Here is a 17,068-nt window from a genome sequence, read left to right as displayed (position 1 = left end):
GCCAAACTTAAGAAATCTGCCGATGTACAGAACAAATCAACTGAAGGGGTTCTTATTAATCCGCCGTCTGTGACTTTCGTTATTTTTCAGGTTAGTTCTGAGTTTTCTTGCCTTTTAAAGGGAGAGGAGAACAAACTACATACTATTTTATGATGAGCTTTTAAAAAAGGGAAGGGATAAAGAAATAAGTTATCAGTGCTGTGTCATTTTCCTTATGAAGAAATGCATAATTTGGCCTAAATATACATGGGGAGGGGATGCATTGATTTTTTTTTTTTTAACTAGAACTACATTAAAACGGATGGTGCTGAGAAGAATAAAAGTTTTTTGGAGTTCAACAGTTGAATCTTTCTTGGCCCTTAAAACGTTTCAGCCAGTGTCACTCAAATTTGGACTGTTATTGAACTTGACCTTTGACAGGGCTTTATAAAATCTGGTGGGGATGCTATGATAATTACCACCAAAAGGAGAGGATGACTTTGAAGTTTGAGAACTTACGGAAAAACTAAAATATTTTTAAAAGCTACCAGTGGCCTTTATAGATGTAAAGTTACGAGGAGCAGAGATTGGGGAGACCAGAACCAATTTCAATTTAAAAAAAAGAAAAAAGAAAAGAAAAACCCCTCCCAAGGCCTTTAAAAGAAGCCTAGGAAGAGGGGCAGAAATGGTGAGGAAACTCGATGGCTCTGATCAAGTTAGTTGTGAAAACCTGTTTCTTGTGCTCTTGGGTGTTTTTATTCTAGCCTGTGAACTTTAAATCGTCAGGATTTCAAGTCATTGCAAGAAGTGTATCAGTGGGGATGGGAGGGGGTTTAGTATTGGTTAATGGGAAACAAGTTCACAGTTTGGTTCTTGGACCACTGGAGGAAGGGGGAGTATGCCATGCTCTGGACCCTGCTTGTGTGGCATAACTGCCCTGCTGAGCAGCGACTTTAGAGTTCATTAATGGAAGTCAGAGACCAGGCTTCCACCCCCCGCCCCCCAGATATTTCTTAAAGAGGAGGGTAGTGTGTTTTTCCAGTGTGTTCTAGTAGCAGTTTGATTCTCTTGCTTTATTTTAATTTCCATAATTGGTAGCTTCCGAAATGGCTTTGGAAGACAGTTTGCTTTAAATGTGGCCACCTATTCCAAAATGCCCCGGTTATTTTAGGAAACCGATCCTTTTCCTCCGGAGCTCTTTCGCAGGACTTCTTTTGGACGGGTCCAGGAGGTAGGGTCTTCTCCAGTCGACTCCTGCAGAGGTCACTTTTTGTGCGCGGGGTCGTCCCCAGCGTTTGTGAGTAGCATATGCGTGTGGCTGTGCTGACTGCACTCGCAGGCTTGTAAATTTTCACCCTGGGAAATTAGCAACAAAGCCCGATCTGTCTCGTGGCTGCTTTGCACTTTCCGAGGGCGGCTGTACTTGACTGAGCTGCAGAACAGGCACACGAGAGCGAGCGAGAGAGGGAGGGAGAGAAGGAAAGGAGAGAAGAGGGGAGGGGTGGGGGCGAGAGGTAAATAGTCTTAAATCGGAAGGGAGCTGCTTCTCTGTGGTCTTGACAAGCGCTGCCTGGGCTCCGCCGGCTCAGTAATAACTGAGTGACCTTTTCTTTGGCTGTATTATGTCTGGCTGGGAAGGGATTGCATTTTGCAGCTGAGAGCCGGGGCTTCCTTCAGCTCGGCTCCTCGCGTGCTGCTGGGGTAAGTTGTCTTGAGCCAGGACGGAGAGAGACAGCCTCGGACTGCAGTTGCCTAAAAGGAGGACACCTGTGGCTCAGATGCGGTCAACACCATCACTTGGCGGATCCTTAAGGACCTCATTATTTTAAACTTAAAAAATAGAGATTTCCCTCCCCCTCTTTTTTTCTTTCAAACAATGCTTCTTTTTGACCTTTCCCAAGGAGAAGCACTACAAAGCAGCCACTGTGCTTTCTGAACGGCCTCCCCCTGTATCGCTTAATTGAGAAGGTAAGTGCAGCAACTGTGTACACACGCGTCGGCTTATTTGTGGTGTGTGTGTCTGCGGGTGCGCGCGTGCGTGTGCGGATGTGGGTATTTTTTTCTTCCCCAGCCTCTCCTAATGAGGCATAAACTGGAGCTGCAGCCCAGCTCCGCACTGCAACTTTCACTCGGGCTGCAGCTCTGCTGAGACGGTTTTGTTTAAATCATGTGAGGCTTCATTATTTTTATGATGAGACATGAAATAGATGCAGGCGGAAGATGTTGATGGAAGGAGGGAGAGCGGCTGCGGCGCGGAATGTCTCAAGTACGACTCGAGTGGGTAATAGTCAAAGTTCAGGATGAGCCGCAGTGTTTCCACACCCCTGACTCCCGGGAAGAGAGGGGCAGGGAGAGTTTGGAATTAGGAGAGAGGTTCGTTCTGGCCTGGCCCATTGGAAGGGAATTCAGCGCTTAGGTGGGTTCCGGACCCACTCTGTGCACTTGCTGGAATTCACAGCCCCCTCCCCCAAGAGTTGAAATTGCAATCTTTTGGTCTTTGTCGACACTTCTGCCTCTCCCCACTTTTCCATAATAAGAAAATGTTGTTCCTGCGAGATGGAAAAGTGACTATTGGGGGGGGGGGGAAGAAGTGGCCACAAGAGACAGGTTCCGTGGAACAAGGTGCCTATGTCCTACGACGTTGAGATTCAAACTGATGCAGCACAATTTTACGGGGGCTACCCAGATTGCTGTTATGAAATACAAGTCAGATTTATGATCTTTTTCATATTGAACATGATATGCTATGCTAACGCTGCATGTGACAGTTTAATCAAATCCATTTGTTACCACGAAGCTAAAAGGGGCCGCTGGGATTTTAGGATTACGGGCAGAGTTAGGGAAGCATGTGGCTTTGTCATTCGCCATCATTTTGCACACTGCCACACTGCGAGGGGCTCTGTGTGTGCGCTCTGTCTCGTCTGGCCGCCCTCGTCCCTTCCCCCACCCCCTGCCGCCACTCCGACCCGCTCCCAAAGTGGCTTCACAATAGTCGGTCCTCGGCAGTGTAGGCTGCGCACCAGGTCCACACTTGAGCTAAATCCAGGAGACCCCCTTCCACTTCTACCTTGGGCTTGGTGCTCAATGCGAAGCTGCTACAACTCAGGCACGCCTAAGTCAACTCATGCAGAAAAAGGAGAAAAGTTTTGGTAAGGTTACAATCTATCATAGATGCACTTTGCCGGCGCTCGGCACTCTTGGCTGCTCAAAAGCTTTCCTGCTCTTCTGCTGCTTTTGTGTCTTTTTAAAAAGATCCGAAATATTATTGTTCTAACTGCTTTGAAAGACTGCTGCTTAAACCAATTAATCTTGCTAGGTGCAACAAATACTGCTACATTCTTTGCAAATCATCCCTGTGTGGCTGCAAAGACACAACCACAAAAGGCTAGAGCATAAACTCCGCAAGGGATTCTTTGTTAGAGTGTATGTATGTTTCTTATTTTTTTTTTATTATTAGTAGTAGTAGTTTTTTTTTTTTTTTTTTTTTTTTTTTTTTTTTTTTGCATCAAAATTGAACTCAGTCTTGCAAATCTCTTGTTGGCCTTTGCCAAGCACTAGCACTTTGCTGCCATGGTAACTGTAATTAAACTGATAAGAGTGGAAAAATGTCAGTATCTCTGAGCCTTGCAGCTGCATTGGAGAAAAAGGGAATCAAATTGGTTCCCAGCTCCATTGCTCAAAAAGGGGAGGGGGTGGTGGAAGGCTGGGGAGGGGGTTGGGAGTTGAAGGGGCAGAACAGAGTTAGGCAGCTCCAGCGCCTGAGATCTGGGGACATCTATTTGCATTGTTGTCCCTTAGGGGGCTGCAGCCTATAGGGATGCTTTGGGCCAGTGAACAGAGAGAAACAAGCTTTTAGGCCCAATACAGTTCTCCAGTCGGGTCTGGGGGTTGGGGAGAGGATGAAGATGGGCAGGAGGAGAAAAAATCTTTTGTTTGGTACCTCTTGGCAATCGAATGGCCACGTTGGCCAAATTCTTTTAATCTGTGTCACTGCTCCCAGCTGCAGAACCTGCATTCCCATTTTAGCATCTTCCTGAGGCACCTCATCTCTGCCAACCCCCTTTATGTATTCCCTCTTCCTGTTCCTTCTCCCAAATTGTTCTCTGTGAATCTTCCGACAGGGACAAAATGTTTTCCATTCACTATGTGTAGTTAGTCCAAAAATATAAAAGACTGTGTCTAAGTGCTGCAAATCTTTGATTATGATTATTTTTTTTAAGCCCCTGTGTGTTGTGGAGTTGTGGTTACTTTGTTGTGTTAACTACTGAAGCTGAGACTGCGCGGATGAATGGCACAGAACAAGGGAACATAATGGAGGCAATCAACCGTTAGGCCGCCTCACAATGCAATCCAGGCAATTAAAAGCTCACCAGAGTTTAAATGAAATGGTTCTACTTATTTCTGCACACCACACTGCACAGGCTATTATTTATGTCTTTTTTTAAATTATGATTTCCCTTAAACTGTCAAATAACTCAGAATGGCAGGGTCTCAGAGGCAATAAGAATTTCCCTCAGAACAATTTACATGCCAATCTAAAACTAGTTATGAGTCCTGATGTGCTATGAGCAACTTGTGAAATGTTTCTCAGCTCTGAACACATAACTCTACCCAGTCGGGCTCTTCAGGGTGGTGAGGGGGGCTGCTGATGCTTTGTGCCTTTTAGGTATGTGGCAATGTGGCGACTACTAAATAGTTCTTTTTTGACTGTTAACTTGCATCCTATTGAAAAGATTTCCTCTCCAAGAGAAATGTGATGCTGTTCTCGAAAAGAAGGTACCAGGATGGAGTGCAAAATATCAAACTCCTTCAAGCCCAAGGCCAAACAGAAAGTAAGAGTTTCAAATATTAATTGGCCTCTGAGTGCTAAATTAAAATGTCAACACAACAAAAACATTTTGTGAAGACAAGCAGGGTAGTGTTACTTGTGCCAAATGTTGGTATTCCCTGTCTTGGTTGCAAAGTGTTTTGAATAAAGATAGCTGACCTTCTACGCTTGATGGTAGTAACTCAACTAAGGGCAATAGAGCTGAGCTACAACTGAAAAGGATTTTAAAATTTCTTTCAGCTTTGTGATGTGAAAAACTAATAGCCTTATAAATTGGCTAATTAGAATAGCCACTCATGTCTCCTGATGTCTTCAATAGCGAAATACAGAGTGTCATTTCGCAAATCAAAATTTCTCCCTCCCCCCAGGTGTGTGGTGAAGAGGCACTTGGATATGTTCTGTACTGTAATTAATGGGATTTATTCCTTGTGGAACCTTGCTCGGAGACGGTAACTAGTTCTGATCAAAGAAACTTCATTTGTTAGAAGTTCTAGAGAGTGAGATTTAGCAGAGCTATCAAGGGTTATGATTAATCTACACTAGACCCTCAGCTCCTTCAAAGAAAAGGAACAGAAAGCAGGCTATAGGAATACCACCTGCTCTTCGGTACAAATCCAGCTCCGACTACCACGGCTATGCATAGCATGTAGAAAGAACAGCCACCCTGCTTTCTTCCCCGCCATTCCCTCTTCCATTGCTCTGCCAGAGAAGTTCTTTTCTAATGGAAGTTCAGCATCATAACGATATTACGTGCAATCCATGTATTATTTGCAGCGAGAAAAGTTATTCAGCTCTGAGGGTACAGTGCCTGGGTGTCTCTTACCAGTGTGATTAAAAAAGAAAAAAAGATTGTGAAGCTAATGGACGTGAAGCCTTCATCAGAAGGCACCAGAAGAAACTAAAGGAGGTTTAGCTATTTGGAGTAGGGAAATACTCTAAAATCATAGCTTGGCATTTCTTTTCTTGGAACTGTTTCAAGTGCATCCGCGTTTGGTGTTTTGTATAGTTTAAAACTTTCTGCGTAGGAGAGGATGCATCCTCCAGGAGTGGGATCTCTGGACTGTAAGAAGACCACCAAATCTAGTACTTCACTGTCATTCAGTTTTGAGCGAGTCCTTAAACTCTCTTAGGCCTCCGCCTCACAATTTGTAAAATGAGGGAGTTGGGAATCGAATGTCTACAGTATTTCATAGTGCTTAGAATGGCTTATTTGATAAACACGAAGTTCTGAATAGTTGATCCAGCTTTTATTTCTATTTTTTTTAAGCTGGATGTTTGACACTTGGGACAGAAGAAGAAACTCAAAGGGGAATAGCCTTTCATTGAAAAAATTTCAGTCAAGTTGTAAAACCTACAGAACCCAGCTAGACTCCTTATTTAGGATGGAGATATAGCTCTGAAAGATACAAACATCCTATGTCTAGTGCACTATAGATATATGCATATAATATATTTATGTACATATGTTTATGTAAATTATATATATTTAGATTTTACCTTCTGTTGTTTTTTCTTTCCCTTATAAAATAAATAAGTACATGTTTATGGTAATAAATTAATCCTGTACTTTAGTTTTATATCAAAGCATGCAGTATACAGTGAAGTAAGCTGCCATTAATAGAGGCACTGGCTGATGTTTTTGTGAGTATAGATTCATTTTTAAAATTTTAACATAAGGAATAATTTGAAATATCAAGAGCACAGAAGGAAGTATTTGGATGCAAATAAGCAATATAGTATTGGTGAGCTTTTTGGAGGACTGCACTGTGTGTTTAACTATAAACATCTCCACTGCTAAGTCAGGTTAGTGTAATTCCAGAAGGGTGCACTCTCTTCCACCACCAAGCACATAGCAAGCAAATTTCTACCCAGTAAAGAAAAACTCATTCTTGACTCTTATAGCCTGTACTAGTTTGTTAAGTAGCTTTCTTTAACGTTGTTAGCCATTCATTCACATTTTCTTCCCAAAGGAACCACCCTATGTAGAGAACGGGGGACTCTACAAAATTATTTAAGGTTGCTTAACTTGGTGTGTATAATGCCAACTTACCATATACACCAAGAATGTGTTATTTTCACCACTTTGTATGTGTGACTTTCTAAATGATTTATGTAAAGTCTAAGGACTTTATAAGGTCTGAGCCTTTTGTTTCTACAATTGAGTGTGGTTTTGGTATGCCCCTACAGAGGAGAGTCTAACACTCCTTGAGACACGCAGGATTAAATATGAAGCTCGTTTAAGGTCTTTTGGCATCTTCTTGTAGTCCCAGCTCTCTTTCTTGTTTTTGTCTTCCTTTAGGTATACAAATGCTCTCAGTCCAGCCAGACACCAAGCCGAAAGGTTGTGCTGGCTGCAACCGAAAGATCAAGGACCGGTATCTTCTAAAGGCACTGGACAAATACTGGCATGAAGACTGCCTGAAGTGTGCCTGCTGTGACTGTCGCTTGGGAGAGGTGGGCTCCACCCTGTACACTAAAGCTAATCTTATCCTTTGTCGCAGAGACTATCTGAGGTAGGAATTATCCTTGCACACCAGTGATGACTGGATTCCTTTTAAAATACTTTTGTAAGTGTATTTTTTTTTTTTTTTTTTTTGGTTTCATTTCCTTACTACTAGCTTATATTCCTGAAAGACGTTGACCTGTCAGCCTTCAAAATGTTGCCAGTTGCCTCGTATGCAAATTCTTGCTCAAGGAATGGCCAGGAAAGCCTCGTATCTCAAGTGTTTCCATTTGGCCTGCCTAGATGCTCATAGTTAGAAATAGGTGATCCCACTGCCCAGAAGGAAACCTCCAGTTCACGGCAAGGATGTATTTGGTAGAAATCAGCATGTAAGTGTTGTCTTACACCAAACTGACAGAGTAGGCTGAACTTGACCCAAGAGTTATTCAGCTATCTTCTGTTTCTGATTTGTCAAAGAAAAGCAGTTTGAGATTAGTTGGTGTTTGTTAGCATGTTTATTATATGGTTTTGAAAACTTTCCCCAAGTATGAATACATCCCCCCACCCTCAGTGGCATTCCAAGTGGTCATCACAAAGATATCACTGAGCAGTAACGGCCTCAGACTTGCCAGTAGTGTTATGGAAATTAACACAGTAAAGATCTCCATCCTTACGGGGAGATGATAGCCACTCTCTAAACTTGGAAACATCTGAACAGTTTGAGGACAATTCATATGTTCTTGCTTAAGAAACTATGAAGCCCACTAAACCTGTTTCCCAGCATTTAGCACTCAACACATGAACTTCTATTTAAGAAAAATTATTTTGCTTTTCAGGGAACTTTGTGACTTGATTCAGCTGCAAATTACATATATTAATAAAGTAGGACCTATCAAATTAGAGAAATGATATATGGCATCATTTGGGTTTTCATATTTGATACAATTAATCATTTTTCTAGCCTGACATTAAGCGATTTACTTTGAATTTTTTTTTCCTTTATGACACAAAATTTATCAATCAACTGTAGCTCCTTAACCGTCTTGGTCATTTGGAGAAGTCTTTTCTAGGGAATTTGGTTCTTCCCTGTATGTAATTCAGTTATTTCTTGGTCTGATTTAATCTTTATCTAAAAATATATATCATTTGAGTAGAGGTAGTTTAAAAGGGTGAATCCAGAACAGTTGATCAGATTCTACTCTTCCCCCTCCTAGGACTGCCTCACCTGACAGCCTCCTGGCTAACTATGACCACTTGTTACTAGTCCTCTGTGTTCCAGGGGCACAAAATACATGCAAGGTGCCAACAATGGGAAGTGACTGTATAGCCAGGATTTCCCTTATTGTGGTGGCACAACTAATCAGAATTAACTTATTCCGTGAATTCTCTTAGAACTTCAGTCTTTGAACTTTTTCTTTGAAATAAAAAATTTTCCTCTGCTCATTGTGAAATAGGGCCTCATTTCCACATAAAGCGTTTGCATTTGCTCTCAGTGATTTAACAATGCTTCCTAGTTTGCTTTATCTTCACTAACCAATAGTCATGGCTTTTTGACTCTTTTTTTGACTTTTATATTTGTTTACAACTGCAGTGTGTCAAGGGGATTTATGTAACAACAATTCCGAAACAAGGAGCTTGTATAGTCTGGGCGAGATTAAGGTGTTCTAATAAGCAATAAAGATAAAAAGTAAGATTTAAAGAAAGTATGTTGAAATAGCTGGATTTTAAAAATTTATACTTTGCCAATGAACTCCCTGTATCGTGAGTTAAACTGTTTTGCAGTTGTGAATATAGTAGCAAGCTCAGAAAGAAACCTGAGACTTGTTTTGTGTTCGTCTTCTTAATGGTAATAAAAATATGATGTTAAACTGCCATTTGATAATCTCCAGTAAGTGTTTTGTTGAAAGGGAGTTATCAAAATAGTTTCCGTATCAGAAATGCTTATCTTTCTCTAAGATAGATATTTTTTTCATGACATAACTTAATTTCCGATAGGCTCAAACTTTTATCGTTCATTAACTTGTTAAAAAAAAAAATCATACTCTTTCAAATCAAAACCCTCGTCCTGATTGCCAATATATTCATTTCTCAGAGTATAATTTCCTCTTAAATTGGTCATTACCACATTAATGGCCAGTTGTTATGTTAACAGCCTAAGGATTGTTAACATTTCAAACTAAGTTGTTAACAGCAAGCTTATTCCTTATTTAAACTGAAGGTTTGTTGTATATAATGTGACTTCTTTGGCAGGGAGTAATTCATCAATACTTAAAAATTGTAGAGGTGAAATGGGGGATTGGAATGTGTTTACAAGACTGTGTTGTATGTTATAGATTATGCTGCAGATGTGGTATGTAGTTTAATGTAAGAAGTGTGTATCTCAGTGAAACTGTCGATGTTCAGCAGCATGTCTCTTATTGGAAATTTAATAGTCTAATTCTGTATGTCAGATAGACAAATACAATTAGGCAAACTTTATAAATTAATTTCTTTGAATGGTATAGTCATTCAAAAATGTTTTTTGGATGCCTGCTGTGTGAGAGCATAATTTTAGATAATAAGACGAAATTAAGAAAAATAAAGGTGTATGTAAAATTGTTACTATCTAATTGTTTATTAATTACCCAAATCTGTAATATGATCAGTGAGCAAGTAATATTCTGTGTCTGTCTTCGGGAGCTTTGAAAATAATTTTTCTCGTTTCCCTTAGTTCCTTTTTGTATTTTGCGCAGTCGAGGCTTAACCATTTAAATCCTATTCACGAGTGGTTTTATTTTGTTTTTGGTGTTTGGATAGTGTGTGATTTCTTTAAGGCACCAAACAAGCCATAAATAACTTACAGATTTGTATTTCTCTGTCTAAATCGGTAGGCATCAGTAAGTAAGAATATGGAAAATGACAAAGAAAAAAACTAGTTTTATCTGTACTGGTAAAGTATTGATTGTAGGTATTATCTTGGCCCACATAATTTTTTCATATCTAGAGAAGAGTGAAATACTTTTGCCAAGTATTTTGTATTTAACTTCCTAATTAACTTCTTCTTCCAAAAAAAGGAGACAAAAAACACTTCTTATGCTGAACAATGAGTCTTGAAGTTATAACATTTTATTTTGCATTACTTTGAGTAGTGGTAGTGATGACATGTTTTTTCAAGTTCTTTGAATAATGAATACAAGAATTTAAATCATAAGATATTTTCTTAGAGTTATAGAAACTATTATTATGATAAATATGATTTCTCTCAGATTTTTTTCCTTCCTTGTGACACAATTAGCTATATTTAAGAAAAAGAAAGAGGATTATACCCTTTGTGTACTGAGTTCCAGATCTTAACAATTCATTTTCCATAACGGAGCTGGTATAATATCTTTAATTTTTCTGTAAAATATACAATGCACATATCCGATGAGAGAGAATTTGCCAGTTTGTAAGATTGTTCTCTGCCTTCGGAAATTCATTAGGTAAAGACACAGAGGGATTGACTTTTAAAACTTCCTCTGTTAACATGCTTTCTTGCCTTAAACTATGAAGCCAATCTGCCCATCAATATTTATACACCAAGACCTAGAAAATGTGTATGTTAAAAAATGTATCCAACACATTTGTAGCTTTTTTATTTTTAAAGTTGAACTTATGACAAATTAGACAAGGGAGGCATCTTTGTACGTTGAACTAGAGCTTACAAATAATAGAATGCCCAAAGTAGATTAATAATTATTGTATAAATACAGCAGTCTGAGTCATGATGTTCATGGGACTCTAGGCACTGCTAATCTATCTATCATCCTTGTTTCAGTTTGGAAAATATGAAAAAGTAGTAATGTGTAATCGGAATCATAGAATTAAAATTTTGTGGCAAGTGTTAAGAAGTCAGAAGCGGGGGAAAATAACAAACTACTTTACTTTTCAACTTGGAGGCAGTAAAGAATATCAGAATTGACCACTCAAGAGTTTGGGCGATTTTTGCTTATTTTTTTTGTTAAGCCTAAAACTTCTTGTGTATTTTAAGCATCAAGTTGCCGAAGGCTAGATCTTGTATCTCTGAATGGGGTCTCAGCAAAGAATGTATTCAAAGCCGTTTGCTGTGATATATAGCATAGAAGCTGCTTATATAGCTCTTCCTATATGAGAAACTGAAAATGCCTTATATAAAATTGAATGTAATTTGCTATTTTTATATCTGAGAATGATTTGTTTAAAATGAAGCTGCTGGGAGAGAATGATGCTTCGTGTGCCACCATAGTGGTCAATTAAGAGAAAGGATTTGAAACTGTTATGCTGACTACAAATTTTACATGCTTTAATATAATAATATAATAACTTTCAAATAGAAAATGAAAATTAAATGCTACATAGAGTATTAATCTGGCTATAACTCTATTTCACACTAATCAAATCTGGTGCCTCTAAATTTTTATATAAGGTTAAATTTATATCAGTACATAATTACAACCTTAAAAGTAAGCACGAATATGTTGTTTGTATTATTTTATCTGACAACTCACTGCGTAGGCACTTTTTTTGTGTTGAATAGAGTGTTTATTCTTTTTTTTCCTTCATTGTCCTCTTTTTAACATTAGGCAGTTGAAAATAACTTCCCCAGAAATCGCTGCATTATTATTATCTGAAAAATCACCTTTTATTGTTGTGAATTCTGAAAATTGAAGCTTTTTACAATCAATTAAACTCCTCCCAAACGAACTTCTTTTCTACAAGCTTCATTTGAGTTTTCTTAACACTTCATTATAATCATAATTTTTATCATATTTAAATGTGTAACTAATCTTAGTATTATGAAATATTTTAGCATATGAGTGTATTAGACTCCACGATCTCTTAAAAAATATTGTTCTATTCCTCATAAGTGATCTTACCTTATTTAAAGCTTTATAAGAAGTTGTAATTTTAAGTCTACATTTTGTTTTATCATAGGAAAGCATTATTGAATTTTATTTCAAACATACTACTCAAGGACCAGTACAAATCAGGAGCGATCGTTTTGTTTCGTACAATACTTTGAGAGAGTGCCCCTCATTCTAGGAAAAATTGTTGCACTTCCTAAGCGACAACTCTTCTGCAGCAGTCTCTGTTCAAAGTATTTTATCTACATATAGAATGTCTCATTTATAAATTTATCGACGATATCTTTCTGTCCTTACTCTGTAATGCATCCATTTTCAGTGAACGAGTGTTTTGTTTTGGCTTGTTTTATAGACAAGATATTTTCACCGAAAATACCTCCCTCAAGAATATTGAAAATGCGAAAATACTTCACACTGTTTCTATATTTTTACTGTTTTTAAAAATCTTTTTATAAAGCATGGAGTACTTCAGTCAGGATAGTTCTTACACGTGAGATGGGTAAGTTAGACATACCTGACTTAGCAGAAAAATATTCTGTTTCTACGAGTATATTTAGGATTAAATGCATCTGGAAGAACTACATTTGAGAATTGCTAAAATTGCTTATTTGGCACTTTATAAATACATAGAACTCTGGGAAAGAATCTCTATTTTTGGTTGCTCTTAGAGTATATCAAAGTAAGCCAGCACTTCATTTATAAACTCACCATTAACTTCCATTAAGTGACTAATAATAAATTTTAATGCTGTGTTTTGACTGCATAAACATAATTTATTAAGGAATCTCATTCTGAAAATATGCTGAAAGTGGTAATTTTGTAAATGATTTTGATGAATATATGCATTGTAGAAATGTATTATGTAGTTCAGGATTTTGCCTCACATAAAAATTATATAACCTAAAAGAAGAATTACACAACCTTAAGCAACCATTATATTTTCCTTCATTACCCTGGGAGGCACTGAAATCTTATTTTTGCATTTGGTTTGAAAACATTTTCCTGTTCCCGTGAATGTCTTCTATTACTCAAAATTATATACTGCCACCTCATCCTGTCTTCCAAAATAAATTAGCTAACATCTCTCACTTTAATCAGTATAAGAGTTGTAAATGCAGGAGGAGATCTTGAAAACCAGGAAAGTAAAAATAAAAACAACAATATTTTTTCTATTCAATTGCCCAGATATTTTTTAAACAACATTTGCATTAACCATATTTCTTCAAAAAGGCATTTTTCTTTCATTTTAATTTTTCGTTGGCTTATACAAGTGATTACTCCTGCAGATAAGTTGAATTTCCCCTTGTTAAGCATTAAAGAGGTGTCCGTTTGTATGTTCACGCTGCACATACACATAGTAGACTCTGTATGACCTTAGAGTGGACATTAACTTTTGTCGTGATTGACTTTCGCCAGATCACCATCATTCGACAGGCTTTGAAACTTGTAAAATTAGATACTTGATGCCAGCTAATTTCTTAGGATTGTAACTAGAGCACTGACTTATTCTAATAGGGTGTTCACCATCCTAAGAGGAAAGACAAGTTTTAGAATACTATAGAATGCCCAAGTATATTCCCTTGTGATTTTTATCACCCAATTCTGGTTTTCTCAGCTCTGATGGAGTTTGATACTGTCTGTCCTGTACCTGTTTCTACCATCATAACACACTTGTTTTAATGATTAACCATATATTTCCCTTTTCAGGCTATTTGTAAGAAATTTGTTTTGAAGTGGAAGTTTACATTGTGAAGCAAGAAACGTGGCATTTAGATTTTTAGTTCTTACTTTAAAGCTTATTGAGGTTTTTTTGACGCTTTTTATTGATATTAATTGATAACTTTCCTCTAAAGGAGTTAGGACCTAAGCACACCCTTTTATTATATGCATCAAACGTATTTACTGTATTCACAAACTACCCACATCAGTCACCTGTGCAGTCACCTGTGCCTTTTGCCTTCTCCTTCTGTTTCCATAACTACTTGATAGAGCATCTCCGCCTCAATAATATTTTTTGTAGTTACGTAAAGATTCCAAATCTTTTGCTAATTTGTTTTTCCTTCAGAGTGCCAGTTTTTTATGATGCAAAAATCTCTAGCTGTGGACTTTACTAGTTTAAAACAAAATCACACTTGAGATAAATAATCATCTTGGAATAGTCAGATCTCTGATTTGAAGTTGGAAAATTAACATTAAGCTGCATGTATTAAGTTAGACTCTAACCAGCATGTGTTGTTATGATTCAATTTAATATTAAAAACTCTCCAACTGGGCTACAGGGAAAATAAAAGACTCTCAGGAATTCAAAGATTATTTGCAGAGGAGTACAACAAAGCCATATTTAAATAAAATTGTTATTACTAATGCAGTAAAACATCATCTACATTAAACCCATCCTACTAATAAAAACAGAAAATCAGTTTTAGTAAACATAAATATCAAATATGACAAGGACTAGTAAAGGGGAAGGAAACTTCATAAAATGTGCTAAAGCGAACACTGTATAGTAAACTAAATACCACTGAGAGAAAATAAATTCCCATCTCATTTATGTTGTAGGATCCCAACAGGCAACTCCAAGAGGAAAAAGAACATTTTGGACTTGCTAGTTTATTCTCATGTTCTAAAACTTTTAGAACAATGCTATGTTTTTACTGTAAAATTCTAACAGAGGGGCATACTATTTTTGAAATTATTTTGTTCTCTTGTTGTTACAACATTTCAAAATCTCTTATGTGATGTCCTTAATAGATGGCTCGCATTTTCCCCAAAATAGCAGGTGCAGGGCTGTTACATTTCAGAATACCTATGGCATGAAACATGATGCTTCTTTTGTGTTTATCAACTGCTCAATAAAAATATATTCTGGCCAATAGCTATATATTAGACCGAGTGAGATGAGTGATTAATACCTGTTACTTTGCTTAGATGAATGGGGGAGGGAGTAAGAGAGGTAAATGGAAAAAGCCGTCATAACTTCTAACACTAAATATGAGTATTAGTTTCAGTGGGCAGGTTTATTTGTATTTTCCAGGTGAGAAGTTCAACTCTACTATGAACATAATTTTAAAGCCTGTAAGTATTGCATGTGAATTTCCACTGAGAGATCATTTGTGCTTTGGGAGATACAAGGAAATTATAAGTTATACAATTGCCTTAAAACTTACAAACTAGTATTTTCTGTGGCCATTTATTAGAAAAAAAATTTGGAAAGTTCCTGAGCTACAAGAATCCCCTCTTTCCACAGCACGTCCTTATTGAGTGGGTAGTAGTGGAGTTTATATTTGTGATTACACGCTTTGCTATCTCTCTAACATTTAAAAAATGAAACCATTTAGTTACTTAACGAATATTTGAGTACCAATACCTCATTCCTATAAATAATGAATGTGGAATATTATATTTCTAATTGATTTTATATAATATATAAACATAAAGTTATTAATATTTTACTATGTAAAGAATAAGGTAGACAGAAGGAGAAATTTGGGAAGAACTTAAGGGCAAATGATTTTTCAAATTTTCTACAACTGACGTCGTCACTATTTTTTGTTCAATAACTAAGTAAAATATGTAAAGAGGTTAAGCCTAGTTATGTCCCAGGGAAGCAATATAGAGAATGAGAAGAGGTATACTCAGAAGAGATTAGAAGAATTTTTGAGGAAGAGAGGTTATAAACAATATGTAAAAATTGGGCTCTTTAAAAATCTTTTTGTGAGCTAGTAGTCCTATTACAGAAGCTGGGCTTTGAGCTTCATAGTTGTATTTTGGATGCCAGGTATGACGGAGTTAGCTCTGTAACTTTCATGCAATTTGCATTGTTCTCTTCTCTTATCACAGATATCAGTACAATCAACAGAGGCAAAATTGACACGTCATTGGTCCCCATTTTCTCATTCAGCATTGTTCTTGTTGAGGTGGTAACTTAAGAACTGAAAAGGTGAAGGAGCCAGCCACGGGGTTGTAGATGAAAGACATTCTGGACACAGGAAAGAGCCCATACAAAGTCCTTGCAATGGGAGCTTTTCTGATGTGTTTGAGGAACATCAGGGATGTTAGTATGGTTGAAATGAGTGAAAGCAGAAGAGACAAGGATTAGAAGCAACCATTAGGTGGTCCCATGGTATTCCCTGTTGCTGTTACAACCAAGATGCCCTCTACTTTTCTAAATGTTCCATAAGGAAGTGATAATACTTCTGTGTGGGAATTGCTGTGAAGCTTATTGAGATAAGCTATTCCAGACAGCATTCCCTTTGGGATTACAGAACTCATCAGGACAATGTATACATGGTAGCATTTCAAGGTGAAATACAGAGGAATGTCCATGTTGATAAGCTAAGGCTGCCAACACAGCATGCATGAGTATAACACCATGGCCAAAGATGCTGTTAAGCTCTGTCCTGATCACAACGTAATTGATAGTTTTTGAATACTTGGGTAATAAAAATTGCAAAGATGTGGATTTTTCAAAGGCTCTCTGAAGGGTGATTACTTTCATTATTTTTAAAAGTCAACCCAAGCCTTATTAAATTATTTTCTAGTATAAAATATTTAAAATAACATATTTAATTATCGTAAATGTTTCCAAATCCACCATCGAGAGGAAATGCATCAAAGTCCTATTGTTATTTAAAACAATTTATTTAATCGTATTTTTGATGAGATGGAGCAACTGTTACATAAACGTTCTGTTTATCCTCCTATTTCCCATTCCTAACCTAACCCCAGTTCACTAATTTTAGTTTCACATCAAGAAGTGCTAAGGATTATTCTTGAAAACTAAAAGATGAATATGCATTTCTGTTTGTGAGAGTGGGATTTGTATGTACAAACTGTCTTTACTTTTAAAAATGAAAAAAAAAAACTTTAAAATTTAAATACAAATCAAAGTACTTGAGCCTGTATTTATATTTATAAAATGGGCTGGGATGGATCATGAGTATTGCCTGAGAAGCT

The 17,068-nt window shown here is 37.4% G+C and overlaps 1 protein-coding gene across 2 annotated transcripts in view; it reads left to right on the top strand.

The window, feature by feature from the left end:
• Window positions 1-2,023: 2,023 nt before the first annotated feature.
• Window positions 2,024-17,068, top strand: part of LMO3 (LIM domain only 3) — a 50,355-nt gene continuing 35,310 nt past the window's right edge. The window contains exons 1-2 of one of the 2 annotated variants that reach the window (XM_008707060.2): window positions 2,024-2,245; window positions 7,107-7,320. In XM_008707060.2, the coding sequence (XP_008705282.2) occupies window positions 2,200-2,245; window positions 7,107-7,320 (260 nt within the window). In that variant the 5' untranslated portion in view covers window positions 2,024-2,199. Of the gene's footprint in view, window positions 2,246-2,567; window positions 3,129-7,106; window positions 7,321-17,068 lie in introns of those variants that run through there. The other variant, XM_040642195.1, reaches the window with a different exon arrangement.

This window comes from Ursus maritimus, unplaced genomic scaffold (genome assembly GCF_017311325.1).
Source record: "Ursus maritimus isolate PB19 unplaced genomic scaffold, ASM1731132v1 scaffold_26, whole genome shotgun sequence".
Classification (NCBI taxonomy): domain Eukaryota; kingdom Metazoa; phylum Chordata; class Mammalia; order Carnivora; family Ursidae; genus Ursus; species Ursus maritimus.
This window is presented reverse-complemented; position numbering and strand designations above follow the sequence as displayed.